The sequence below is a fragment of the Macaca thibetana genome, chromosome 2 (genome assembly GCF_024542745.1).
Source record: "Macaca thibetana thibetana isolate TM-01 chromosome 2, ASM2454274v1, whole genome shotgun sequence".
Taxonomy (NCBI): domain Eukaryota; kingdom Metazoa; phylum Chordata; class Mammalia; order Primates; family Cercopithecidae; genus Macaca; species Macaca thibetana.
In genome coordinates this window covers 176,710,926-176,738,417 of record NC_065579.1, presented here as the reverse complement: position 1 = coordinate 176,738,417, position 27,492 = coordinate 176,710,926, and the positions used below count along the sequence as shown (strand labels likewise).

General features: G+C 35.6%; 1 protein-coding gene across 3 annotated transcripts in view; it reads left to right on the top strand.

The window, feature by feature from the left end:
* The window catches only part of EPHA6 (EPH receptor A6), a 932,172-nt gene that overhangs the window by 610,900 nt on the left and 293,780 nt on the right, over window positions 1-27,492 (top strand). For all 3 annotated transcript variants that reach the window (XM_050778969.1, XM_050778968.1, XM_050778970.1), the window contains one exon: window positions 26,802-26,964. In XM_050778969.1, coding sequence (XP_050634926.1) covers window positions 26,802-26,964 — 163 coding nt within the window. The remainder of the gene's footprint in view (window positions 1-26,801; window positions 26,965-27,492) is intronic.

The window sequence follows — 27,492 nt, the reverse complement described above, 5'->3', positions numbered from 1 at the left end:
AGGAACATACCTGAAAATAATAAATGTCATCTATGACAAAACCACCGTCAACATCATAGTGAATGGGCAAAAGCTGGAAGCATTTCCCTTGAGAACTGGAACAAGACAAGGATGCCCACTCTGACCATGCCTATCCAAAATAGTACTGGAAGTAGTAGCTAGAGTAATCAGGCAAGAGAAAGAAATAAAATGCATTAAAATAAAAGGAGAGGAAGAAAAACTATCTCTCTTCACAAATGATATGATTTTATAGCCAGAAAACCCCATAATCTTTGCCCAAAAGCTCCTAGATCTGATAAAAAAAATTTCAACAGGTTTCAGTATACAAACGCAATGTGCAAAAATTGGTAGCATTTCTATACATGAACATTGTCCAAGATGAGAGTCAAATCAAGAATATAATTCCATTCACAATAGCCACTGAAAGAATAAAATACCTAAGAATACATCTAACCAGGGAGGTGAAAGATCTCTACAATGATAAATATAAAATGCTGCTCAAAAAAATCACAGACAACACATACAAATGGAAAAACTATTCATGTACATGGATAGGAAGAATTCTTATTATTAAAATTGCTGTACTACCCAAAACAATCTACCTATTCAATGCTATTCCTATCAATCTACCTATGACTTTTTTTATGGAATTAGAAAAAACCTTTCTAAAATTCATATGGAACCAAAAAAGAGACCAAATAGTCATAGCTATTCTAATCCTAAGAAAAAAGAACAAAGCTGGAGGCATCACATTACCCTACTTCAAACTATACTACAAGGCTACAATAACCAAAACAGCATGGTACAGAAACAGTTATCTAGACTAATGCAACAGGTTAGAGAACCCAGAAATAAAGCCTCACACCTATGGCCATCTGAGCTTCGACAAAGTCAACAAAAACAAGTGATGGAGAAAGGACTCCCTATTCAATCAATGATGCAGGAATAACTGGTTAGTCATATGCAGAAGATTGAAACTGGACCCCTTCTGTATTAGTCTCTTCTCAGGCTGCTAATAAACACATGTTCGAGACTGGGTAATTTATAAAGGAAAGAGGTTTAATGGACTCACAGTTCCACATGGCTGGTGAGGCCTCACAATCATGGTGGAAGGAGAATGAGGAGCAAAGTTATGTCTTACATGGCAGCAGGCAAGAGCAAGTTTGTGCACAGGAACTCCCATTTATAAAACCATCAGATCTCCTGAGACTTATTCAGTACCATGAGAACAGTATGGTGAAACGGTCCCCATGATTAGATTATCTCCACCTGGCTCCGTCTTTGACACATGGGAATTATTACACGTTAAGGTGAGATTTTGGTGGGGACACAGCCAAACCATATCTTTTCACCCCTGGCCATTCCCAAATCTTGTATCCTCACATGTCAAAACCAATCATGCCTTCCCTAGAGTCCCCCAAATCTTAACTCATTTTAGCATTAACTCAAACGATCACAGTCCAAAGTCTCAGCTGAGACAAGGCAAGTCTCTTCCGCCTATGAGCATGAAAATCAAAAGCAAATTAGTGGCCAGGCTTGGTGGTCATGCCTGTAATCCCAGCATTTTGGATGGCCAAGGCGGGCAGATTACCTGAGGTCAGGAGTTCAAGACCAGCCTGGCCAACATGGTGAAAACCCATCTCTACTAAAAATGCAAAAAAATTAGCCAGGCATGGTGATGGGCACCTGTAATCCCACCTACTTGGGAAGCTGAGGCAGGAGAATCACTTGAACCCAGCAGGCAGAGGTTGCAGTGAGCTGAGATCACGCCATTGCACTCCAGCTTGGGCAACAAGAATGAAACTCTGTCTCAAACAAAAAAAAAAAAAAAAAAAAGGAAGTTAGTTACTTCTTGGATACAATGGGAGTACAGGTGTTGGGTAAATACACCTGTTCCAAATGGGAGAAATTGGCCCAAATGAACAGGCTACAGGCCAATGCAAGTCCAAAATCGAACGAGGCAGTAATTAAATCTTAAAGCTCTCAAAGAATCTCCTTTGACTCCATGTCTCATATCCAGGTTATACCAATGCAAGAGGTGGGCTCCCATAGCCTTATTCAGCCCTGCCCCTGTGGCTTTGCAGGGTACAGCACCCTCCTGGCTGCTATCCCAGGCTGGCGTTGAGTGCGTGTGACTTTTCCAGGTGCACGATGCAAGCTGTCCATGGATCTGCCATCTGGGGTCTGGAGGACAGTGGCCCTCTTCTCACAGCTCCACTAAGCAGTGCCCCAGCGAGGACTCTGTGTGGGGTCTCCCACCCCACATTTCCCTTCCACATTGCCCTAGCAGAGGTTATTCATGAAGGCTTCATCCCTGCAGCACAGCTCTGCCTGGACATCTAGGTGTTTCCACATATCCTCTGAAATATAGGCAGAGGCTCCCAAACCTCAATTCTTGACGTCTGTGCAGCTGCAGGCTCAACACTATGTGGAAGCTACCAAGGCTTGGGGCTTGCACCCCCCAAAGCCACAACCCGAGCTTGTACATTGGTCCCTTTTAGCCATGGCTGGAGTGGCTGGGATACAGGGCACCAAGTCCCTAGGTTGCGCACAGCAGAGGGGCCCTGGGCCCAGCCATGAAAATGTATTTTTCTCCTAGGCCTCTGGGCCTGTGATGAGAGGGACTGCTGGGAAGGTCTCTGACATGGCCTGGAGACATTTTCCCCATTGTCTTGGTGATTAACATTGGGCTGTTCATTACTTATGCAAATTTCTGCAGGAGGCTTGATTTTCTTCCCAGAAAATTGTCTTTTCTTTTCTATTGCATTGTCAGGCTGCAACTTTTCCAAACTTTTATGCTCTGCTTCCTCTTGAACACTTTGCTGCTTAGAAATTTTTTCCACCAGACACTCTAAATCATCTCTCTCAAGTTCAGAGCTCCACAGATCTTTAGGACAGGGGCAAAATGCCTCCCGTTTATTTGTATAGCAAGAGTGACTTTTTCTCCAGTTTCCAACAAGTTCCTCATCTCCATCTGAGACCACCTCAGTCTGGACTTTATTGTCCATATCACCATACGTTTTGATCAAAGCCATTCAACATGCCGCTAGGAAGTTCCAAACTTTCCCACATCTTCCTGTCTTCTGAGCCCTCTAAACTTTCCAACCTCTGCCTGTCACCCCGTTCCAAGGTTGCTTCCACATTTTTGGGTATCTTTATACCAGCACCCCACTACCCTGTACCCATTTACTGTATTTGTCTGTTCACATGCTGCTAATAAAGACATACCCAAGACTGAGTAACTTATAAAGGAAACTCATTAACTCACAGTTCCATATATCTGGGGAGGCCTCACAGTCATGGTGGAAAGCAGAGGAGAACCAAATGCATGTCTTACACAGCAGCAGGCAAGAGCAAGCTTGTGCAGGGGAACTCCCATTTATGTAACCATCAAATCTCATGAGACGAATTCACTACCTCAAGAACAGTATGGGGGAAAACCACCCCCATGATTCAGTTATCTCCACCTGGCCCTGTCATTGGCATGTGAGGACTATTACAATTCAAGGTGAGATTTGGGTGGGGACACAGCCAAACCATGTTGCCTTCCTTATACCATACACAAAAATCAACTCAAGATGAATGAAAGTCTTAAATATAAAACCTAAAACTACAACATTCCTAGAAGAAAACCTAGGAAATACCATTCTGGACATACACCCTCGCAAAGATTTTATGAGGAAGCCTCCAATAGCAATTGCAACAAAAACATCGTCAAGTAGAACATAATTAAACTAAAGAGCTCCTGCCAAGCAAAAGAAACTGTCAACAGAGTAACTAGACAACCTACAGAATGGGAGAATAGATTTGCAAACCATGCATCCAATGAAGTTCTAATATCTAGAATCTATAAGGAACTTACACAAATTAACAGGCAAACAGCAACCTCATTAAAAAATGAACAAAGGACATAAACAGATACTTCTTAAAAGAAGACATACATATGGCCAAAAATTATATAAAATAAGTCAACATCACTAATCTTTGGGAGAAATGTAAATCAAAACTACAATGAGATACGATCTCACACTAGTCAGAATGGTTATTATTAAAAAGACAAAAAATAACAGATACTTAGTGAGGTGGCAGAGAAAAAGGAACACTTATGCACTGTTGGGGGGAGTGTAATTAAATTAGTTAAACCTGTGGAAAGCAGTGTGGCGATTCCTCAAAGAGCTAAAAACAACTACCATTTGACCCAGCAATCCTATTATTGGGTATACACCCAAAGGAATATAAATCATTCTGTTATAAAGACACATGCATGCTTATGTTCACTGCAGAACCATTCACAATAGCAAAGACATAGAATCAATCTAAATGATCATTAATGGTAGAGTCAGTAAAAAATTATCATACATATACACCATGGAATATCATGGAATACCATGCAGCCATAAAAAAGAATGAGATTATGTCCTTCCCAGGAACATGGTTGCAACTGGAGGCCATCATCCTTCGCAAACTAATGCAGGAACAGAAAAGCAAATATTGCATGTTCTGACTTATAAGTGGGAGATAAATGATGAGAACACATGGACACATAGAGAGGAATAACAAACACTGGGGCCTAATGGAGGGTGGAGAGTGGGAGGAGGAAGAGGGCCAGGAAAAGTGACTAATGGGTACTAGGCTTAATACCTCAGTGATTAAATAATCTGTACAACGAACCCCATGACACAGGTTTACCTGTGTAACAAAACTGCATATGTACTCTTAAAGTAAAATTAAAAAAAACAAAAGAACAAAAAAAACCCAGAAAATCAGAAAATGTGGTACAAATACACCATGGAATATGATGCAGCCATAAACAATAAAACCGTGTCCTTTGCTGCAACAAGGATGGAACTCAAGGGCATTATCTAAGCCAATTAATACAGGAGGAGAAAACCAAATACTGCATGTTCTCACTTATAGGTTGTAGTTAAATGTTCAGTGTGCAAGACACAAGGAAGGGAACAATAGACACTGGGGCCTACTTGAGGGTTGAGGGTAGGAGGAGGGTGCTATCTATGGGGTACTATGCTTATTACCTGGGTGATAAAATAATCTGCACCCCAAATCCCTACAACACACAATTTAACTATGTAACAAACATGCACATGTATCTCCTGAACCTAAAATAAAAATCAGAAAGAAAAAAAAATATGAATAGTGTATATTAGTGAAATGAATGAACAGTTGCTATCGCCCCAAAATGGTAAGCTTTAGAAATATAATTTAGTCCCAGAAGACTACATATAATATAAAAATATTTGTAGAAACCTCAAAAACATATGAAACTAAGCAATATATTTTTTGTATACCTTTAAAGCTGTGATAACTCTTATTTTTATAAGTAAGGAAATGGTAACCACAAAATTCATGATAGTGAATATCTTTGAAAGAGGGAGGAGACTGGATAGAGAAGAAACACAGAAGTACAAGTTAAGGAAACTATTAAATTACTATATTAATGTACAATATTGCTTATGATGTTTCAGAATTTATATCACTTTAGTATATTTTAAACTAATATTTCATGAAGCTTATATCATAGATCTAGTCTTACTAGATGTTTTACCACTATAGTTACATGGACAAATTGATTTGGAAAATGTAGAATATATTTTTATTTCTAGTGTTTCACAGATCACATGGGCATATTAAATGCTCAGAGAAAACCTGAACTACGTAACCTACATGTTTTATTTAACCCGGTGTTTTCCAAATACGTTTTCCCTCAGTGGCAATGAGGAGAGGGTTCTCCCTTTGGGAGAAAGAATGGGCTACAAGGAGGGTCTCCAGCTACCACACCTTCAAGGATTCACCTGAGGGTTCATCTGAAAGCCCTCATTCTGCCTGAGACCTGGGTACTAGAACCAGACCTTTCTTGCTGAATACAGAATTGCTCAAAACAGCAGTCTCCTCTTGGGGCTTCTAAATGCCTGGCCAAGACTTTCTCAGGCTTGCAGTGCCGTCAGAGACATTTTCTACCCAGTCCTCCTCCTTTAATTCTCTCTTCTCACAGGCATCGGACCTGTATTATGGTCTGAAAGAGCTTTCTTGCCCCCTCTGGATTCCTCACCCCTTTGACTTGCACAGGTGTTTCTTTCCATAAATACCTTCTCTTTCAACATCGTTTTAGAGTCTGCTCCCAAGAAAACCCAAACTTAACAACCATGATTTTTTCCCCCCATAACAACACATAATTCTTGGTAAGAGTGTTCCATGGAAACCCTTTGGGAAATGATTTAAGCCAAACCTTTTCTGTTTCCAAACTTGATTGCTGGCAAGTGAGGAAATTATAGAAACATAAATGTGGGTTTTAGTTCATTCATACTTTTATAGTAGGAAAATATCAGTTTTAAATTATGCATGTATCTTTTTTTCCTTTGAATCCTTTGTTCCTTTCCTTCAAAAGGAGGATTATGGAAAATTAATCCCCAGTGGCAAAGTAAATCCCTTAAATTTCTGTTACCAAATAATCTTGCCATTCTGATGTGTGGTGGTGTTTATTTCACTGAAGTATGAATTGGAAGCAAGTACTCTAAGGAAGAAAAAATGTAACAGTAAATATATTTTGTTCTTTTTAAAATTAATTTTTAAATATCACATAGTTTTATTTCTTATCTCTTCTTAATTGGTTTTTATAAGGACCTCAGCCATGAGCCTAGAGATAGAAAAGAAAGATGTTTCTTTTCCCCTATAGCATATTCAGAAGTTTAAATGAAGTTTATTCAGAGTCCTTAGTTTTATCAACTATTTTTTCCTTTCTTGGATATACAAATCTTTAATAAACTAAATGCAGCTTCTATAATTTTAAACAAATCCATTCTTCAAACCAAGGATAGAGTAAGTTTTATAAAACAGGAGACACTTTAGGGGTATAGTTACTAGATATTTGTAATTGTCATGTGTTTGCAGACTCTGCAGTGTTGGTGTCAATGTATTTTTAATTTCTTCCTATTTGATAAGGGTATACCATACAGATGCTGCTGTGGATGCTGTATTGGCCCAAGTCAGAGTCTTGCTACCATGAGAATCTCTGCTGTAGGCACTATGGCCCTCCTTGGGCTTACTAAGCCAGATAAGCTTCCACAGAGAATGTGATATTTGCTGAATAACATGGAAATTGGATAGAAAACCTTTATTTCTTTTTAAAATTAATTTTAAAATATCACATAGTTTTATTTCTAAATCAAAGAATGAATAACATTCATATTCAAACTGATGAAAAAATTGACACAGTAGGTATATCACATTGGGCATTACTAAATATCCTATGCCTCATGAATAACTTATAATCAGTAACATTTTTGACACCCTCATTCTTTGTAAATTTCAAAGAATATTTGAAGTGATTTAATGAATATGGCAACTATGGAAGAAAATAGGTTCAACAAACTAATAAAATGAAACTTTCTGATTTTGAATTAAATACCTAGAAGTAACTTCAGGGTACTAAAATCACTAATAATTTTTCCAAGGTGAGCAGCTAAAATTTCAAAACATATAAAATATCTTAGAGTATCATTTATTCACACGGTAATCTTATTAAAGTCTTAGATGACAGATACCTCTACTAGGTACTATAGATTTTTATTGGAATAAGCCTCAAATCCTGGAACCTGAAAAAATACCCTACATTGGAATTCATTTCCAAGTACTTATGACTAGAATGTATTTAGCTTCAAAACTATAATTTGATTTTTATTCACAATAGTTAAATAATTCTTTTGGAAGGGCATTTTCAAATCAAGAAGACTAAATTCATTACTTTAATGAGATAAATTTTAAATGAACCACTTTTTATAAAGTATTCATATTGGGTAATTTTTATAATGCGTTTGTCTTAATGCTTTCAAAATGTCCTTTCTCAGAACTCTTGTAAGGGAGGCTGAGTTAACAACCTATTATTATGTACTCCTTACTGAGCTCTTAATAGCTTTACAGTCTCTCAAAGAATACACCTGCTGCTCATAAAAACATTTATGTTGCTACAGAATTTGGCTGTGTTTTAATATCATGTATTTGCAGTGACCTTGTAGAATCCACACCGATTCTATATTTTTAGGGAAAAAACAACAATAAAGAACATTGTCCATTTATTTAAGTATATTAATGGAAAATTATAAAATAATTTGATTAATGTAAGGGTTCTAATATTTGAAAAGTTGATTTTCAATAATGGTTTCAAATTTATTGGTAATTTTTTATATTATTTGAGATCTATTTTCATTCTTGAAAGTTTCTTATCTCAATTTATATGTGTTGAAAAAGAGGTTTATTTTCACATATGTGTAAATTTTAATTAGAAACTGATGGCTTAAGGCCGGGCGCGGTGGCTCACGCCTGTATTTTCACATATGTGTAAATTTTAATTAGAAACTGATGGCTTAAATTCTATTAGAAATATCAACATTTCCACAGAATAACTGAAAAAAGTAAAAATTGAAATTAATGTAGACCTTTTAAAACTTTTTAAAATTAATTAAATTAATTAAATACATTAATTTATTAAATTAATTAAAACATTAATTTATTAAATTAATTAAAATTAATGTAGACCTTTTAAAAAAGTCAGAAAAAATCCTAAGTCTGTAATGAGAAAATGTAAAATCTTAGCTAAGGCAGTATTCTAAAAGTTCCTCATGGTTGACTACAATATAAATTAATTGGTTTTGGCTGAGTTTCAGTTGGCAAAGGCAAATTGTTTCCCGAACCTGTGTTTGATCCTTCCATTTCACACAAGAACATTTAAGAAGGCAATCAATGCAATAATTATTTCCATATGGCCCTTGATTCTTGTGCTTTCATGGATAAACCACAGTAGGTGGATGAAATCTTTCCATCCTATCTAATTTAGTAATGCCTGAATAATGCCTGAATATGTATAGCTATTACAACTCCTGTTATCCACAACTCCTTGGTAATTTTCCTCCTATTTATTGAATTATGCATCATAGCATTTTTCTGTCTCATGTTTAACAAGTTTATACTTTTAAAAGACCACCAGATAGTTCTTTTGATATTTTAAAAAGACCACCAGATGGACTTAGTTCAATTGTTGGTTAGCACAGGAATGAAGGGTTTTATTGCTGTCCACCTTCAACATGGCAAACAGATAGAGGTACCTGCCAGATATATAGTCCTTCTAGGCTCCTAAAACATGCAATAATCAATGATTATTCCAAATCACTATTCTTTACTCTTAAATGTCAAAATGGTTTCTTTGTACCTGTGAGGACTACATTAACAACTAGTCAACTGGTCTTATCTACAGAAACAGGCAACTGACTTGAGACTCAAGTTACTGGCTGTGTAGATCTCAACTGCCCACTTAATTACCTAAAGTGCCAGACCCCTGGGAATTTGGCTGACTTATCCTACTAATTTTATTGACATGGAATTAAAAAAAAGAAGACTACATATAATATAAAAATATTTGTAGAAACCTCAAAAACATGCTGTTGTTTTGGGAGATTAATTTACTAAATAACAAATGCAATTCCATCTACTAACTCAAGGTATATTTTATTATTAAAATATTACTTCTTACTCAAAGTGACAAATGTTTCCAGCAACAACACAAATATCTATTTAATTACGTTAACAACAGCATTGATAATCATTCTAACATTTAATGAGGATGTCCCAGCTTAGAAATCACTTCACATGCATTAACATTTGACCCATTACAATATTGTAAGGTGGATAGAACTGAGGTTTCATGTTACTTTTTTTTTTTTTTTTTTTTGAGACGGAGTCTCGCTTTGTCGCCCAAACTGGCGTGCAGTGGCCGGATCTCAGCTCACTGCAAGCTCCGCCTTTGAGGTTCACGCCATTCTCCTGCCTCAGCCTCCTGAGTAGCTGGGACTACAGGCGCCCGCCACCTCGCCCGGCTAGTTTTTTGTATTTTTTAGTAGAGACGGGGTTTCACCGGGTTAGCCAGGATGGTCTCGATCTCCTGACCTTGTGATCCGCCCGTCTCAGCCTCCCAAAGTGCTGGGATTACAGGCTTGAGCCACCGCGCCCGGCCTCATGTTACTTTTTAACAAAGCATGCTGTATCTCAGTAATAAGATGAAGTGCTTATGTTCACCTGTTTTGTAAGTCGCAGAAAGAAGCACTGTTTCTTGAAATCCCAATCCAGTGCTTTTATTAACAAAGTGTATTAGTCTGTTCTCATACTGCTATGAAGATAATACCTGAGACTGGGTAATTTATAAAGGAATGAGGTTTAATTGACTCACAGTTCCACATAGCTGGGGAGGCCTCAGGAAACTTACAATCATGGTATAAGGCAAAGAGGAAGCAAGAACCTTCTTCCCATGGTGGGAGGAGAGAAGAGCCAGGAGTAAAGGGGTAAGAGAGCCCCTTATAAAACCATCACATGTCGTGAGAACTCACTCACTATCATGAGAACCGCATGGGGGAAACCACCCCCTTGATCCACTCACCTCCCACTGGGTTTTTTCATTGACATGTGGGGATTATAGGGATTACAATTGGAGATGAGATTTGGGTGGGGACACAGAGCCAAACCGCATCATAAAGTCATTCAGTTGGTAATATAGAAGATCCTGTTGGAAACTATAAAAGAATTAGAAACCTCAGTTTAAAGCACTGCAAAGCTCAAAGTCTTTTCATCTACAGCATAGATATCCTCCTAAACGCAGTATGGTGGTAAAAACTGAAATAGAAATGCAAGTAAGGAAAACTGGTTTGGCCTGTTCTCTACAGTTTGCCTGTTCTCTATAGTTTGCCTTCATAGATGAGCACAGATATGTAAATTAATTGTTGTGATAAAAGAAATAACAGTTTCGGTCTTCCTAATGAGCCTCTTACCTTACATAGTATAAAGAGAGGTGAATATGTGTCTTGGGGTCATTAGTGTTATTTGATGAAGACTCAAAATCTCAAGAAATACTAACAAAATATAATCTGTTTAAACCTTAATTATTTTTGAACATGGGCAAATCTCATTTTACTTGCAAACGACTTCATTTACAGCACAGTCAATAATGAACCAACAGGAGAGTTGCTGACTTTAGAACATATGAATATATAAAAATCCCTTGCAATTCAGGTAGTCAAGATAATGAGCGCATACAAGGAAAGCAATCCTCATTTTTCTGAAAACTTTTACATTTTAAAAGGTGACTAGGCATACTTGGAAGTTCAAAGCAGTAGGATGTACCTGGTGGGAAAGAAGGACGAAAACCCTTTTCCCTATTGTTAGGGAAATGTACATGAAATATATCCCAATTCCACTTGATAAAGTCAGTTGAATGACCTCCTTGAACTAGGCTAGGGCAGAACACTTAGTAAAAGTGTGCCCTGGGTGGGGATGCGAATCCAGGAGAAGAGAACCAGATCCCATGCAGTACCAAACACATCCATTCCACCCTCTAACACAGAAGAGGCACGTCGCCCCCATCCCTGGACACGGGGTGCACGAGAACAGTCATCAGATGGTTACTGCCATCACGGCCTGGTGCTTTCTAATGGTCTTAATTCAGGCCATGGAGAAAATACTTTACCACCGAACACATTGCATTTTTATGTTAGACTAAGTGCTTTGAATTTCAGAGGTTCTTATACTATGATTAGAATTGTGACTTATTTCAGTATATAGAATGCATATTATTATTTCTTTATTTCTTACGTCTGTGCTTCCCAATATATTAATAAAACAGAAAATATAAAATCTAACATAGTTAATACATAAATCACTTAGTGACATTTAGCTGTATTGCAATACCTCACATTGGGAGCTGCATTGTGTAATAAGTAACACATAGAATTTAGAGCTAGATTTCGTAGGTTCAAATCCAAGCCCTACCGGTAATTTACTGAGTGATCTTGTCATCTGTAAGACTTACTTCATATAGTAGCTTTGAGAATTTTCTTGGTTATTGAGAGTTCTTTATGCTTACAATATAGTAAGCAGTATGAAAGTGTTCACTTTAAAAAAAAAGTTAACTGCAGTGTGTCCTGTTTATACATTCAATTGATTTGTTTTGACTAATCTGACATGTCATTTCAGGCTAAAAAGTCATATATCCTTCCAAAGAACCAGATAATTGTAGTGTTTATTTTGATTAAGTTTTATGTGTGAAGGCAAAATAGCATCAGTCAATCTAGTGACCAAAAAAAAAAAAAATGAATCAGTGAACTGTTCCATATTAGAATTGAGGACTGTGAAATGCAGAGTAACGTTTAATCTACTTATTCCAGGTATCTATTATTGCATAATTTTTAAGCCAAAATGCAGTTGCTTAAAAATTATAGTTCGTAAATATTGTATCTCTTGAGTCTACTAGTCAAGGTATTCAAACAGGACAGAGCAGAGGCAGCTTATTCTGCTTCATAATCTAAACCTCAACTGGGATGGTAAAACAATGGCTGGGGGATGGAACACTTGCAGAATGGCTAGGCATCATCTCATCATACTCCTTCTATCTCTCTCACCTCTCTTTCTTGCCTTTCTTTCCCACCGTCCCTACCCCTTAACCTTGCCATTTCTGTCTTTCTAAGGCTCCTCTTCCACATGATTGTCTTGGGCTTCCACATAGCGTGGCAGTCTCAGACCAGCCATACCTCATAGACTGCCATACAGAGCTCCAAGACAAAAGTGTAAACTGTCAGTTTTCTTTGAGGCTGAGCCAGGAACTGGCAGGTCATCACTTCTACCCTACTTTATTGGTCAAATCAGTCATAGACTAGATCATATTCAAGAAAAGGGAGCACAGATTTGACTTTTCCATGAGAAGAATGTAATAGAATTTACAACCATCTTTATTTTACCATACTACTTGATTTTAGGCCTTCATAATATTACATTATTTGCTTTGCTTCTCATTTGTAATAATTTAAAAATATATATTTTCAGTACTGGCTCAAAACAAATTTGTTAATTTTGAATATACATGACATCCTAAAAACTTGACGTCTATGTAGTAGTTGTGTTTGTATCTGGAAACATTATAGGGTAAAAACAGTTAATTCATAAAAGTAAATCAAAAGGAGAGAGAAAAAATAAAGAACAAAATTGTGAAAAGAAAGCTTCCACAAATGAGTTTTTCAGTTATTTGAATCTGGACTATGCATTGAGTTGAGCCAATGTATTTACAACAATCAATATATACAGATGAAATTATCCAACTTTGAAAATGAGATTTCTGCCTGACCAAGGAAATAGCAAGCATTACTAGCACCCCAGGCCCCTAAATACATACTCCATGAATATTTAACATGGGCAACATGGGTGACCTCTGCAGAACAGGGCTCTTCACTGACGTGGAGTTATCTTTTACTCTAAATTTAACTTATGGCTTCATCATAGGTATTTTTCTTTCTTTCCAATTTGATTTTAAAACCAGCGTAGGTTTATGAGTAAATTTGTTCACTCTTTGATAATAATGCAGATTAACATAATGTTTCTGTAAAACAACCTTGCTTTGCCTTGAATTACTCTACTCGCATTTAAAACTATCTGCAAATATTTTCACATTCAAATGTTTAATTTTAAACATCTTATTAGAACTACAGAAACCTTTTGTGTGTGAAGGTGTGGGCTTCAGGAAGCTGTCAATTATTGCAATGTATTTATTAGTATTATATTACTTATAGTTGCTCGGTGATGAGATATTTAGTTCCCAGTTATAGTATCTTGACAAGCCTACATTTTATGTTATTTTATTATAAATCTTGAAGCATACATTTGATATCTTCTGAGGAAATTCAAAATCAGTAATGAAGTTAGATCATTATTTGAAAATGTTGGGTTATTTAGAGCATAATAGGATAATTTTTGAGTCAAGACTATATAACTTACTTATAAAGAAGGTTAGAATCTTTATTTTGGGGAGGAGAAACGATTTCTTGAATGCTTTGTAGCTTTGTATATCAATCTTAACAGATATCTGCTTTCATTTTGAACAAAACAAATATATCTATATCAGATCACAATTAGGGCTTACAAAACAAATATGAAAAAAATTTAAAGTTCCACCATGGTGACAAAATATACTTAAATGGGAAAAAAATGAAAAATAAATAATTACAGATTTTTGTCCCCTGTCCTAAATGAGGGTAAGAAATTCCCATGCTTATATATTTAAATGAATTTCTGCTGGATTTTCAATGCAAGAGGCAGCTCTTACATTACTGTGTTTTGTAGCTGATTTGGACAAATGTATGACTTTACATATATTCACAAATGATACTGTTTTTCAGTGAAGACATTCTTGCAAAATAATTTTTCATATTTTACAAGCAATTTCCTCTAGTGAAAACTTACCCTTCTTATCTTCCTTATTTACTTTAATTCTGTTGGAAATTCTAGCAACCAAAAGACAGTTTTGGATGCCAGTCAACCAGCATTTGTTCTCTGGTAATTTCTTTTTCAAAGAATTTTTTTTTTTTTTTTTTTTTTTTTTGAGACGGAGTCTCGCTGTGTCTCCCAGGCTGGAGTGCAGTGGCGTGATCTCGGCTCACTGCAAGCTCCGCCTCCCGGGTTCACGCCATTCTCCCGCCTCAGCCTCCCAAGTAGCTGAGACTACAGGCGCCCGCCACCACGCCGGGCTAGTTTTTTGTATTTTTAGTAGAGACGGGGTTTCACCATGTTAGCCAGGATAGTCTCCATCTCCTGACCTCGTGATCCACCCGCCTCGGCCTCCCAAAGTGCTGGGATTACAGGCTTGAGCCACCGCACCCGGCCTTTTTCAAAGAATTTTATCTGCTACCTTTTATTATTCTTAACCTATCCTATAATCCAATTAGCACTACTGTAAAAAAAAATTCAATGCACTATATTTCTTAAATAAATTTTATTGTGTATAATTAAGAGATACGACAAGTGTGTTCAACCCGCAGCCCACATGCGGCCCAGGACGGCTTTGAATGCAGCCGAATACAAATTTGTAAACTTTCTTATACATTATGAGATTTTTTTTTTTTTGGCTACTTTTCTTTTTTTTTTAGCTCATCAGCTATCATTAGTGTTGGTGTATTTTATGTGTGGCCCAAGACAATTCTTCTTCGTCCAGTGTGGCCAGGGAAGCCGAAAGATTGGACACCCCTGGTATATGACATGATGTTACGGAATATGCATGATTTTAAAAAGTTACTATAGTGAAGCAAATTAAAATATCCATCATCTAGATTTTTCTTTTTGAAACAAATATTATTTTCCCCACTTTTGTTGTTTTTCAATCCACATCCAAAATTAGATATAATTAATCAAAGGGCCATGCACGTGTTGCCATTCTAGTTTTCTGCCACTCCGTTCTGCCATGTCATTATAATGATTTAACTTTGAAAATGTTCAGTTTGACATTTGGAATAGCATTTATATTTGAATAAATCAACATATGTGTATTAATGTTTCTAAAGATGCTTAGCGTGTTATTTTCTCTCAGTGGCATTTGTTGCTAATGCTAACTTTTATCATCAAAGTTGTTTTTATCTAGCATTTATGTGGCTGTTTTAATACTTGACCTAAACTACTGACATCGGCAGGGATTTGTAAACTCTTCTAAAAATGCTTAAACTAAATGTAATACTCAATTTTTTGGTGGTGTTTTTGTTTTCGTAGAAACGGGGTCTCACTATATTGCCAAGGCTGGTCTCAAACGCCTGGCCTCAAGTGATTCTACTGACTCTACTTCCCAAAGTGCTGGGATTACAGGTGTGAGCCACCACACCCAGCCTCAAATTTTCTTGTAATGAATATAATTTTTCCTCTTCATTTTCCCCCTTTCAAATCATTTTATCTACCCTCAGTACTCCAATAAATATGTATTCTTTAAAAGTTTTGCTCTCTGCTATTTATGTTTCTGAGTTTTTTCTATCTGTATATTGTTATTACCAAATTTATACATGATTTTAAAATTCTGGTAAATGATCTAAAACTTTAAGAATGAATGACAAATTCGTTGTTTGACTATGATATACTTTTAATAAATACTATTAAAAAATGTTGGAATGAAGGCACTTTCTTCAGGGCCAAGTATCAAACTTGAAGCATTTAATTTTTAGTTGAACATCATTGTTAATATTTATAGAGTAGTGAAGCACAGAAGAAAAATTTGTAGCTCATCTATCTACAGGTAGGCTACATGAAGATAGCTGAGAAAGTTAAAACTGAATAAATATCAAGAATATGTATTAAAAGATATTTCAGCACATATCTTAGTTTCTGTATAGCATACTGTTTATAAAATATTTTTGGCAAGTAAAATCTTGGACGTTCTCCACAATATTCCTAAGAAAACAAGTACGCTATACTGATACAATATTATTACATTGAACTTGTAGAAGCACTATATGCTAGCAAAAGTAATTTTTCTTATCTCCCATTTGAATCGTCATGAATTTATGCCAACACAGTTTAAATTTCTCTAATAATATTTAAGAATTTAAAAGCTAAACTTATAGAGCAATTAATTCACTCATTTTTTAATTCAATCAATTGGACAATATATCATGAGAGCCTACAATATGCTAGGCATACTGTATTAAGCAGTTGGAATATAAAGGTTAAAAAGCAAGTAAACACAACATTTTTTAAGACTTGTCACAGCATCTGCAAATGACCTTTAGGCACAAGTCTATCATTGCCCTGGAATAAATGCACCACCTATTGACAGTTACTCTTAAAAGAAAGAAACAATGCTACATTACATACCTGCTGGATCCTGTAAAACATTTTACATATTATTTTGGTTTATCTTACAACAAACTTGACCCTTTGATATAGGTATAACCTTTCCAATTTTCATAGATGAACTGACTACAACTAGGACTATTGGTCTCATTCTAACACCAGTATTTTCAAAAGATCACACTTTAATAAATAGGCCATTTTCTCCAACAGTAAATATCACCACTATTTCAACCAGTTCATTATCTATATATGTTATCTGTTTTATGAAAATCAATTACAAATGTTTAATTACAGATCAATATTCCTCTATCGTCGGTGTACTTCTGTGCCATCTCCTACTACTGTTCAATATTTAATGTTCAGGAATGCATTAAATATTCATTTTAGGTGAAACAAGGTACACATTGGTAGGAATGTATGAAAATAGTCATGAATGCAGTTCAAAGTGATTTGGGGTTATCTGCAATTTTGGATTACTGCGAATAATCAAGAGTTGATTGTAGTAAATTATAGTAGTAGAATACTTAATGATACGTCTCTAGAAATGTAGTCAAAAAGTAGTTGTGTACATGGAATAACTACTTCTACATTTTTCTTCCTTATACATATTTGCAATTTTGCCACAGCAGTGGCTAATTTTTACCTAAGAAAAACATTTTAGGGCACCCTACCCACTAGCTTAAACCACCAAGGAACTTCTTAACCCTTTCTACTCACCCCCAACATTAGAAATTCCCTCTTGTGCATTTTAATGAATGCGAGAAAACAACTCTCTTGGTTGCCAACAACAGAACCCAGCTGCCACTACTATTTAATGTTGTCAAAATGCAGAATCTAAGGCAGAGTGGAACTTCCCAACCTCAGAAAGGCAGGAACCAGGAAAGCTAAGTTTATTCAACTTCAGTGACGTTTCTTCGTCATGGGTTCAGTGAAGTTTCTCATCAAGGGTTCAATAATGAAAAGAATTCTATAGTTATTCTAGCTTGCTCTTGTTTCTGGGACAATTGGCCAGCTGCATCTTACGTCACTGGTAGATTACAGTTAGATCTGGTTATTGGAGAATCAGTGTGAGCTGAAAGCTATCCTAATGTGTACCCCTACGTCAAAGGAGCAATTTTAGTAGTTCAGTTCCCAATGATATGTGACCAGAGCTGCAGTAGGTACACCTTATGTTAAATGGCTTAGCAATTCCTTTGTGGATATCAATCAGTTAACATTACTAAATACTGACTATGCATCCAGCACTCCTTTGTTTCATTTTGTTTTGTTTTGTTTTTTGAGGGAAATGTAAAGTACATTTTTCAGGAAATTACAGCCCACTTGAGGATGTATATGGACACACATTCAATAAGTAGAGGAGGGGACCAAATGGTATAAAATTAAGTGCTAAATGCTGGTTAGAATCAAATAATTTAAAGATTGTTTTATTTAAGATGTCTAATTTCCTTACTGTGTAATACCTTGAAAATATTGAAATGGCAGTCTTATATTCCTTGGACAGTTTTTATCTGTTGGAAATATAAGGCAAAATTGAGAAATATATAGTCATACTCGAAGATTATAAAACATCTTACAGACACTCTCTAATGAAGAATTTTCTAAAGAGTTTGGTTTCCTCAATTGATATAGCATATTGCTCCTAAAATTCTGAAATTTTACTAATTATTTTTAAACACTTAAAAGAATTCATACATATTGATCTTATATCAGGGCAAAAAAATTTCAACCACTTTCCTGTAGCAGAAATAATTATTTGCAAACCGTTAACAAAATCAGAGAAATAGCCGGGCGCGGTGGCTCAAGCCTGTAATCCCAGCACTTTGGGAGGCCGAGACGGGCGGAACACAAGGTCAGGAGATCGAGACCATCCTGGCTAACACGGTGAAACTCCGTCTCTACTAAAAAATAGAAAAAACTAGCCGGGCGAGGTGGCGGGCGCCTGTGGTCCCAGCTACTCCGGAGGCTGAGGCAGGAGAATGGCGTAAACCCGGGAGGCGGAGCTTGCAGTGAGCTGAGATCCGGTCACTGCACTCCAGCCTGGGCGACAGAGCCAGAATCAGTCTCAAAAAAAAAAAAAAAAAAAAAAAAAAAAACAAAATCAGAGAAATAAAAAAAAAAAAACCCACCACATCTCCAATCTATTTATTTAAAAATTTTAATGTTATATTAAATGATATATTAAAGCATAATAGACAAATTATAAACTATTTAAAATGAAAAACACTGTGATCCTCACATATCTAAAACTGTGAAATATGACCAATGCAGGAAAACAAAGTAATTAGAAGGAATGAGCAAGTGTAAAATCAAAAATTAATGAAATAGAATCACTAATATTTGATCTGAAAATCAAAAGCTGGTGTTTTTAAAAGATTGATTAAATAAACAAGCTTGCCTAAAAATAATAGGAAATGTTATTTACATATGGAAGAGATTTTTAATACGACAAGACTATATGTAAATTTTTATCAATAAATATAAAACAAATATAATTTTCTGGTAATTAGCAAAACTGAAGAAGAAGATCTGAATATAGCATAATATAACTTTAAATGATAGTCAAGTGTCTACGACCAACATGGTCCATTTCAATTAAGTTTTCGAAGAACAGATAATTCCCATGTTGTGTCAGTTATTCCAGAACATTAATAAGTGGAAAGTTTTGCAATCCATTCTCTAAATATAGTATAACCCAAATATCGCGAGACTGAAAAAAGAAAACTGTAAGCTGAGATAACTTGTAAGTATATGCTTAAAATTTTTAGCCTGAAGTATTATCATATTGAAATCAAAATTGCAATAAAAATTCGAATATATTATGAACCAGTGTTAACAGGAAAGGTTTATCTTAGGAATGCAAAGCTAGTTCTGCCTAAGTATATACTTTTTTGAGAAGAAAAATGTAAAATTCACTTTGCAACAGATAAATTGTTTTATAACATCCAGAATTCATTTCACATTTTAAAAACAAAATACAAACAAAACTACAATGTAAGAAGAAAAACTCCTCAACTAGACATCTGCCAAAAACCTAAGTCAGACATAATTATATTTAACTATAACACAATTAGAAGCTGTTCAATTAAAAAAGAAAAGAAAAAGTTTCTGCTTTTACCGTTACTCTGCAATATTGTGCTAAAGCATTGCAATAAGACAAAAAAAAAAAAAGAATTTCTTTTTTGTTCCCACAGTAAAATATTATACATAGAGTTATATAGGTCCTATATACTTTTTTTGATATATTTAGGTATTATAAGGTCTCTGTTACTATAGTGACTAAAATATTTAAAATGTAATTGTAACTGGTCATTGCTAGTATACAGGAAAATCACTGATAATTTTATGTGGACTATGTAACTGACTTCTCTTGATTACTTCTAAATTTTTTTTAAGTTAATTCTCTCAGAGTTTCTAAGTAAACATTTCCAACTAGCAGAGAGAAAACGATGATTTCTTTCATTCAAACTTTAAGAGAGACATTTTCTAAGTATATTTAAAAAACTGTTATTTTTAAGTTTTGTAAGATAATTAAGTTATGCTTTACAAAGAATGTTTTTCTATACTTTGTGATTTGACTAGAGTAGAGTAAGATTTTCTCCAATGAGTTTTTAAAAAGGAGTAGATTAAAACTTCAGATGAATCAAGGCAACTTAGAAACAAGAATAAACATGGATGAGTTTTTATAACTATAAGCTCTTTTATCATTATTCCTATTTTACAGAAGTGGTATAACTCAGTTCAGGGGTTCACACATAACTCATTCTGGTACTCTTTTGTAAATTTTGAACTGGAGTGCACTCAGAGTTGATAACTATTCAGGGATTGATTTATTCTAATTAAATGCTAAAAGGGACTGAAGAGAGCTGGGCACAGTGGCTCACGACTATAATCCTAGCACTTTGGGAGGCCAAACCGGGAGGATCACTTGAGGCCAGGAGTTCGAGACCAGCCTGGCCAACACAGTGAAACCCCGTTTCTACTGAGAATACAAAAATTAGCCAAGTGTGGTGCCTTGTGCCTGTAGTCCCAGCTACTTGGGAGGCTGAGATGGAAGAATTGCTTGAACCCCAGAGGTGGAGATCATGCCACTGCACTCCAGCCTGGGCAACAGAGCAAGACTCTGACTCAAAAATTAAAAAAAAAAAAATAGACTGAAGAAGAAACCAGAATATTCACATATTAAATATACAGAAGTCTGCCCTTTCCAAGAACAAATATATTTATGTTTGCCCCTACAGAGCTTGAGAATCCACATTAGTAATCAGAAGATTGAAACATCAAAGTAGAGATATGAAAATATTAAGGACCCTTTCAACCAGAATATGATGACTATGTGTACCCAGGTAGAACTCATTTTTAAAAGGACCAACAGCTGGGTTCAGTGTCTATTTCCTTTGGAAAGTAATTGTCAAATGCTGACCAAATGTAGTATTCAAACTTTTCTTTTTTCAGAGCCATGTGAAATACCTTCCTTTAATTCAAGTAAAAGACTTTCAGCTTTGCTAATGCCGTAGTTTAGGCAATAAGATTTTTTGAGAGCCTTTCAAACTTTAGGTTTTTAGGCCCCGCAATTCTTGATTTATCCTGGCACAATATCCTTCTGCAGATAATAAATCATGTTCTAAATGTGGTTTTAATTTATTTATTTTTGTTTATTTTGAGAGGATTATCCTGGAAACATCTCCACAGTCTGATGAATGTGAGTGTATATATTTGTGAGTGTGACAGAGAGGCAGGATGAGGAAGTCAAACAAAAATGGAGAGAGAGAAAGGATGTAAATGACTTAGATGACTTCTAGCAGAACCATTAATATCTATTTTTTGATGTTATTTTGTTTCTCAAACAATCTATAGCTTCAGTCCTCTAGCCAGTAGAACAAGAGCTTTACAACTATATTAATTAAATCATCCCCCCAAAAAGAAAAGATTTGAATAGTAGAGTATTATTATTATTATTATTACATATTAATAGCACTTGCACCTATTCCTGTTATTTTCAAATGGGTATGACTTAAAGCCAGGAAGTTACCTTTATACATCAAAACTTCTAAAAGAATCTCCTGGACTTTATTAAACAAATTCTATTCCCAGGCTTGAACCATAATACTATATTCCATGCAAGATTGGGTGATTTATTTGCCTCCTATATTACTTAATATCTGCCTATATGACATAAAATCAATAGAAAATAAAAATAAAGGCAGCATGCATGGATTTGTTAACCTTAATAGAAATAATTTTACCTTTGAAATGTATATTTAAACATTTGGTGTTGAGAATTTTTTTCCAGTTGAGGAACTAGTTGTTCATATAAACATAGTCTAATGATTAGCCAACAAATCATTATTATGTGGTCCATAAGCTGTGTTAAAGTTACTTCTAGTGTATAGATGGTTGAGAACATAAAGTGTGGAAAAAAACTACTTTGGCTCAGTCTAATCCATAGACATATATACTCGGGACATATTTGCTTAAATGGGGTGTAGTGGAAAAAGCAAAACTTAGATGGAAGCCAAGTTGTGTGACTTGCTTTGCTAATTTGCTTATTCTTTCTGGACTAATTTGATCATAGATAAATGGAAATAAAAATATTACCAGTTCTTATTTCACAAGACTATTATGAGGATTAAATTTTTAAATGTGTGTGAAAACACCTTGTAAATTGTAAAGCTCTACATAAATCATTGTTATTATGATTGTTGTTATGTCTTTAGATATATATGTCTAGAGAATAACTTAAAATATAATTTTAATCATATATTTAATCCAATTAATTTAAAATTAAAAATAAAAGAGGTGACACCTTTTAGAAATCCCAATAGGCCCAAAGACTTTAGGAGAAAGCAAACCAGCTAAAAGATGACCACTGTGCTGGTCTATTGAATCTATTCCCATAAACGGAAATGGTAAACCCAAGAGAGGGTGATGAGGGGTGGTGACGATGATTCACAGCAGAAGGGAAAACACCTGCATTTCTGACATTAAAAAAATATCGAATTGAAATGCTAGGTAGAACTTTGGTGATTACGTAAGCTACACCTAAAAAAGTGCTCTAGAACCTTATACATACCATGAGATACAATGAATTCCTGTAGAATGAATGAGTCTTCTAGAGGAGTAAATCAAAACCTAAAAGGTAATTTGACAGAGTACATAACAGAAGCAGAATCAAGATAACATCCAAGACAGGAGAACTCTAACCTAGAATTCTCTCCATGCGGTCTTCTATCGATACAGATCCTGTTACATCTGACTGTAGAAAGATATACCATAGGGTCTGAACACCTGAGCCTATTTCTTTTCACTAAGTTATAATTTTCAGACTGAATGCTAACAGGTTCCAGACTCTAGCAAGAGGATCCCTTTTAGTTACCATAAAAAGTTGACACCTCTAGAAGTTGACACCTATAGAGATAAAGCTAACTTCAGTATTTCTGGTAAATGAAAGGTTCAGTGTGACAATATGATTCCCAGAAAAGCCTTCATTCTCAGCATCTTGGAAGGATCAGTACCTAAATGTAAGTGCCAGGGTCTTCCCATGGGAAAAGAATCATAAGTAAAAGTCAGTATCTCTAGAGAACAGTATGTGCCTGCCCTGTTTGACAGTGCTCTGTGTTCACACTATTTGGTTCTGAACTATTATTTTAATTCGGATACAAATATATCAAACAGGAATTGTATATGTGTTTTATTTTAGAAAATGTTACAACTAAAAATGTGTTAAATTTTGTTGCTTCTCGATGATTTTTTCCCACAATTGGTGCTATTTTCTGTGCTCATCCAAGAAGAGGTCATGCCACAAGCTGTTTCACTTTCAGCCAGCAAGCATTAGTGCACAAGATGGCCAGTGCTCTCAGCCAGTGAGCATCCACTGCACTATTCACGGTTCAGTTGCTTTGCAGCCCATGGAACTATGCCTTTGGAGGTTCATTTTATGCCATTTATTTACTCCCTGATACCATCTCTTAATCCACAAAAATGTGCAAGTAATAGTTCTGGATCTGCCACAAAAAAAAATTTTAATCATATTTTTTGATATTAATAAGCACTTAGAACCAATTAATAATACATTTTATGAAACCTTATGAAGTATAACTATGGCAGTACTTAGCATGAAATCTGTAAGGTTAAATTATATATTTGAAAGAATGTGCTGATATTGAGTTAAACATGAAACATAAGAAGTTATAAGACAACATAACTAACAAAGAAGAAAGTAGAAAGAAGAAAGAAAATTTATAGTAAGAACAGATATCAAATATAATAGATTAAAAAAATAGGAAAAAGCCAAAAATGTCTTTGAACCTCTGGAAAGCTTGATCATGAAAAAAAGAAATTACAAAAATAAATAATATTAAGAATGAGAAGAAGAATTTTATTACAGATTCAGCAAAGATGAGAAATAGAACTTTATGAACAACGGGATGTGTTCCCTAGCTGAGTTGAAGATTTACGTGTCATACCGCTAGCAGTGCCATCATGGTACAAACTCCAGAAAAGCATGCCAACATACCCTATCTAAACTATTCAAAATTCAGCCTGCCAGGATGGAGAAAACATCTCAATGGCTCTGTGGCAAAGTGTGGTCTCTACCTGGTGACAGCACCTTTGAATTGGAGTTGATGCATCAGCAGAAAGGCAACTGGCCAAAATTCTGGGACGATAGTGTCCTACCTATGCATAACATAGATAAAAGCTAACTTCGTTTCCCAAGAGCTTAAAAACACCAGGAGGAGAGAGGTCTGCTGTGTACTGTGAAGAATTCTTGTGACTGCTTCTTCCTGGACCCTCTTCCTCATCATGTCAGCAAGCTGCAAGACATAAGACAAGGCAGCAGCACTCACCAGTGGTGAGTGATTCAGGCTGAAGAACCCTTTAAGTACACTTGCTACTGTTGGATTTTTATTCCAAGGATTTAGCTGCAGGTACACTTTTGTATGTAACAACAAAAATGCTAAAAGCTGCCTACAAAAGGTGTCCTTTATTCCCTATAACTTTACTGAATAGGAAATTACTATTTAGCTATCTTTTGGGGAAGCAACAAGGATAAGACGTGTAATTATCCTGGGGCCATTCTAAGAGTAAACTTTTGAACCATATCTTCTCTCTTTTGGGATAAGACTAAATGCTTTTTTTTCATTGCTTTAAAGTTCTTATCTCAGTCATCATTTCACATTGTGAAACAGCACTCAAAATGCACCATAACTCTTATGTTGTAGAAATTCTGTGAAAAGTAGCATATTCTCCTCTTGTATATGAGATTGAAAAATACAAATGTTCTAGAAATTCCTGCCAGAAACAATATCTTTTTTTCTAATAGCTCACAAGAATTTTTTCTCCACAACATGTGTTTTAAGCCACCTAATTATAAATGCCTTGATATGAGCAAGCTCCTACATTTAACCCCTAACAGCTCATTGTCACCACCGATGATTTATAGACTTTATTTCCTTGTATTTTATGCTAGGTTGATAAATATTTATTTATTTTCTAATCTTAAAATCACCTAGAGATAAATATAAGTTGCAGTTTTTTGGTATTGTCTTTTTTTTACTTAAAATATTGCTGTTCTTAACTCATTTTTTTCTTTGTACTTTATGTTTAATACGCAGTTTTATTATTTGGGGTATAAATGGCAAATTCAGTTCTTTAGCTAGACACAGAATAACCATATAGCATATAAAGTTCTGACAAGGAAGATCATAAAGCTTAAAAATGATCCTTAAGATAAGACCTTTTTCTGAAAAGTAGCTTAAGAGAAATGATTTTCATAGTTCTAAATCTTAAAGCGTCACCAGCAAATACATGAAGTAATGTATTACACATTCTCCATATGTGTACATTTTCATACCTTGTCTTGTTAGTTGGGAAGTTCTCCTAAATAACAATGGTTTTCAGGCAAACACTAGATGAAATTTTGATGGGAATATTATAGACAGAATTTAAACATCAAATGGATGATTCAACTAGTGACCTTGAAAGTCATTTTTCACCTCTGAAAATCTCTAGGTTTCTTATGAGAATGGTGGAAATTAACTTGAGGGCCTGTTGACCTAGCTTGACCTATGGCTTTTGTTTACACAAATGCATTTTTTTCCAGATACCCTATTAAAATATCATTGTAAAGTTATTGAAAAATAACACCATACAAAAACAGTGTAGGTTTAATTTGTCCCCACTACCAGCATATTGTGGACAATCTCTTACACAGACAGGTAAAATGAACTGTCCTGTTCTGAGGTAGTGGGCAACAGAGATCATGTAACAAACCCTGACTGCCTAGATCATCCAGAAAGCCCTGGCAAGTTCACTTCCATTTAGTGAAGTGAGATAATTTGGCAATTCATGCAAGAGACTGAGAACCAAGCCTCAAGCCCTGCCTGATTCTGCAGGTGTGGTAAGTCTTTCATGCCTTTCTGTGTCTCCAGTGCTTTTCCATGGGCAGATTATTTGTAAATCTACTTCACAATCACTATGTAACTAATATATGTTTAGAAATAAACTCTAATACTTAGGGGAGGAGTCAATTCTCCCTTACAGGAAACAAGTCATCTTTTTATTTCCTAAATTTGACTCAATTTCCGGTTTTACTACTGGGGGACACTGAAGTACAGCACAAAGTAATTGACTTCAGGATGAAAGACTTCAAACTTTAAAAAGCAATTAATGTATTTCTCCTTTCACCCACAGGTCTACCCACGGATAGCGCCGGCATTTTGGCACTACCTGCGGGTAGAAGTGAGTAGCTGGTACTTGAATTCTCCCACCTTTGCTCCTTGCACTCTGCTGGTGTGGTCTGATCTGATGTGCCCGTTTTGCTCAAGATGCAGCTGCCATTCTATGTAAACATATTCTCACACCACCACCATTTCTTAGAGTTGGGTCAGGAATCTAAATCACCAAAAATACAAGTGCAGTGTATATAAGACTAATCATCTTTCTTAATAAATTTCCAAATAGGACCATATCATGTGCATCGTTGTGATAAACAACTAAATGCCAAATTATGGAAAACCATGCTGACACTACTTTGTAATCAATACTTTGAGTATTCAGAGCATAATTCCTCAATTAAACTTTGGAATGTTTCTAGGAAAAGGTAGAATAACTCCATTTCATTTCCTTTCTCCTTTTTTTCTGTCCCCCAGGAACATGAGCAGCTGACCTACTCTTCCACAAGGTCCAAGGCCCCCAGTGTCATCATCACAGGTCTGAAGCCAGCCACCAAGTATGTATTTCACATCCGAGTGAGAACTGCAACGGGATACAGTGGCTACAGTCAGAAATTTGAATTTGAAACAGGAGATGAAAGTAAGTTTCACGCAAAGATATACAGTAGGATATGAATTTAGTATCATTGCAATTTGACCTGATATTTAAAAACCGGGTGTCCCATGTTTTTAATAGTTCATTTAAATTAGAGTTTTTTCATGTAAATACTCACACAGTCATTTCAGTTAATATTTTGTGCTATCATTAAATGCTTTCATGAAATTCCTTACTCTACCACCATTGTAATATGGCCAAAATGTGGCCCTTTATGCTATTACACAGAGTCTTTATGGATGCCTAATAGTTCACCAGTCCTGGCATCATGATATGATCCTAATGAAAACTTGGAAGAGAATAAAGCCATGAACAAATGATTTTAGCAATTCAGAATTGTGCAGCTTTGGCTTTTTATCTCAGGTCAATAAAAACAGTGGTCAGGAGATGAACACCAGTGACCTGTACATTATAAGTTTAAGTACGGATACATGGGCTTCATCAGAAACCCACGTTAATTCCGGAGCCTCAACATGCTGAAAACCAAAATGGGAGGTAAAGGGAGTGAGATGG